The 2,840-nt window shown below is 33.0% G+C and overlaps 1 protein-coding gene across 2 annotated transcripts in view; it reads right to left on the bottom strand.

The window, feature by feature from the left end:
* Nucleotides 1-370: 370 nt before the first annotated feature.
* Nucleotides 371-2,840, bottom strand: part of LOC125032560 (EGF domain-specific O-linked N-acetylglucosamine transferase-like) — a 10,981-nt gene continuing 8,511 nt past the window's right edge. For both annotated transcript variants that reach the window (XM_047623786.1, XM_047623785.1), the window contains 6 exons: nt 2,397-2,493; nt 2,186-2,265; nt 1,701-1,901; nt 1,386-1,519; nt 1,123-1,225; nt 371-594 (listed from right to left, as the gene is read on the bottom strand). In XM_047623786.1, the coding sequence (XP_047479742.1) occupies nt 427-594; nt 1,123-1,225; nt 1,386-1,519; nt 1,701-1,901; nt 2,186-2,265; nt 2,397-2,493 (783 nt within the window). In that variant the 3' untranslated portion in view covers nt 371-426. The remainder of the gene's footprint in view (nt 595-1,122; nt 1,226-1,385; nt 1,520-1,700; nt 1,902-2,185; nt 2,266-2,396; nt 2,494-2,840) is intronic.

Raw genomic sequence — 2,840 nt, forward strand, 5'->3', positions numbered from 1 at the left:
TTGGTCATTGAGAAAGGAGTCAGTTATTAAGCCTATATGATCTTACCTTGATTTTTTAGGGGAAAAGTTATTTCTGTTGCTATTGTTATGATTAGCATTATATCTATTATCATTATCACTGTCTTCATTATATCATAATTAACAACAATAACATTAATTAAAAATAAAAGAATACAAAAAATGAGGTAAATATGTGAAGTCAAGCATTGACCCCTTTGTGGCTAAGCATTTCTGGAGCTATCAGACTATAAAGAAAATTGATCAAACAAAACCACAATAGACAGTGTATGCATATCTGCCCTCCCAGCATCAGTGCCTTAGGAAAAGAAAAGTAGGCCCTGAGATTTAACGGTAAATGAAATGGCATAAACAATCTTAAAAATTATTTTATTATAAAAGATTTTTTGTTATAAATAAATAAATTGATCATAGTTCCTCACGCCTTTGAGCAAGTCTCAGTTTTTCTTGTAAGTTCTGCCATCCTCTGTGATTCTTGACATGGTCCACGGCTTTCTGCATCAGTCGCATGAACTCCTTAACATTGAATTCATAATTTGTAAACTTCTCGTGTGCTCCTATATCTGGGTGATGTCCCTGTGAAGTGCATTTTTTTAATGATTTTATTTTTTAAATATGACTAGATTATGTTGTGAACAATTGGTAGCCAAAATTTTAGGGAAAACATATGATGCTTAGTATAATTTTGAAAAATCAAGTATATTACTTTCATTATTCAGAATGAATAATATGTTAAAATTATACTCCACTTTCTTTTATTGAGGCAAAGATGCACTTGACAGGCTAATGAAAACTATTCAATAGGTTGGTGGTAAAAATCTGATAACAGACAGGCTTATGAGAAATATTTCAAATGCAACAAATTTATTCTGTGTCTCATTTAGCCAGTCATATACCAAGCGCATCTGCTCCCTGACTGAAAAGGCAGTGTACAGTATTATTGTTGCTGTTGTCAATAATAATAACAGAAATAATAGAAACAATAATGATAATGATAATCATCATCATCATCATCATAATAATAACAGAATTAGCAGTACTAAGTCAAGTACACAAAATGCATTTTATGACCACACAAAGATAACACTGCATGATATACTGTACCTCATCTTCAGGCTTGAGTTTTGTGAGATCTTCCCAAGTCATATATTTAATTCCTCTCAGACGGGCTAAATCCTGGTAGCAGTTTGCATCACCGCAGTTGTATCTGAAATCAAACATGAATATGACTTTTTATATCTCATTACCTTCTTATGCCTTGCTTGAAAAAAGTGTATCTTACCAATATGAATTTCTAAACACCCCTTTGATATCCTTTATGATATAATAAACATTAACTATACATTGCAAAAGGTCTCCATTCTCACATCTCAAAGAGTACAGCCCAGTCAGGGAGGAACAGCAAGTGCGTTAGTCCCGCTCCATGCATTCCGATGAAAATGTCAGTCCACTGATCCTGCCTCAGCTGCTGACGGAAATCCATCTGATGGCTGTACTCGGCCTGAAATGGATTCAGAAGACTGAATGATAAAAGTAACCTGTGTATGTATACAGATAGGTGGATTTCCATAAATATCCAAGGTCTTTTGTATTTATATATATTTCTATGAACCTCTATTTTTAAGCAAAATTGTTTGTCGCATTAGAAATAATCTTATTCTTTAAAAATGTCAAACCTTTACCTTCCTAACAATGAATTCCTTGTTCTTCTCTAGTGCTCTAATGAGAGCAGGTTGATTCAAAATACGTCTGTATTTTGTGTCCCTCACAAGGAATGTCACGTGTATTCTTTCATCACCTATGGACCTCTCGTTAATGTCCAAGCGATGTAGAATATGACGAGAAAATGCATGGAAAAGACCACTGTTTTCACAACCCCATATCTGAAATAAAGCATAAGTAATGATGAGAATTTCTGAAAGCCAGACAGATAAATAAATCACGACAATTGCTAATAAATTAACACTTAAGATAAGCCTTTTCATTAAATAAATTCCATTATTTTCATGTAACCATGATAATAATTTTTAAATGGGCTTTAGAGACAAAAAAACAAAAAAAGAGGAAAAAAAAATATTTGAACAACAAAAAAATTATCTTATATTACTGAGACCTTGGGTATAATTAGGTACATATTTATTTGCTATCAAGTGAAGGAAATACATACAATTGGAGTATTGTAATAGAGACCAAAGATCATCCTTGGTAGAAGTGGAAACATAACATTCTTGAAACACACTCTTCTTCCTGTGGGAAAAAGAAAGAGAAAATATCTAAAATTACATTGATTACTTGAACTCTTCAATCCACAGAAGTCCATTTACAGAACAAGGAACAAATTTCATAATTTTTAAATCTTAAACATTGATGTCAGCTACCTTTTACATCCTCAAGGTTCCATATCTTCTTCTTTGTGAAGGCATCAAAAGTTGAACCAAAGTTGGACCGGTAAGTATATGTTGTCCAAAGCAGAACCTGTGGATATGAGATAACCCATCATTGGAATGGATTGCTGCATCTCTCCTCCAGTCCTAGATTAACTAGTAAACAATTTAAGTGTGTGCTTATGGCAACAATGGAAAGAGGCAATGAAGTCTTGGGGTAATTGCTCTTGAAAGGATAGTTAGATTTGATTCATATGCAGCATCAAAGAATATTATAATAAAACAGGGCATGTTCAATTTTAGCAATATATCAATTTTTAGATGAATTATGGCCTTCTTTCCATTTATATTTTGAGTCTGTGGAATGGACTACAGCATTATAGGTTTAGTCATCCATCCTTAGGATGTCTAGATTTTGAGATATGGATGCTTTACAGC

Source organism: Penaeus chinensis, chromosome 14, assembly GCF_019202785.1.
Source record: "Penaeus chinensis breed Huanghai No. 1 chromosome 14, ASM1920278v2, whole genome shotgun sequence".
NCBI classification, from domain to species: Eukaryota; Metazoa; Arthropoda; class Malacostraca; order Decapoda; family Penaeidae; genus Penaeus; species Penaeus chinensis.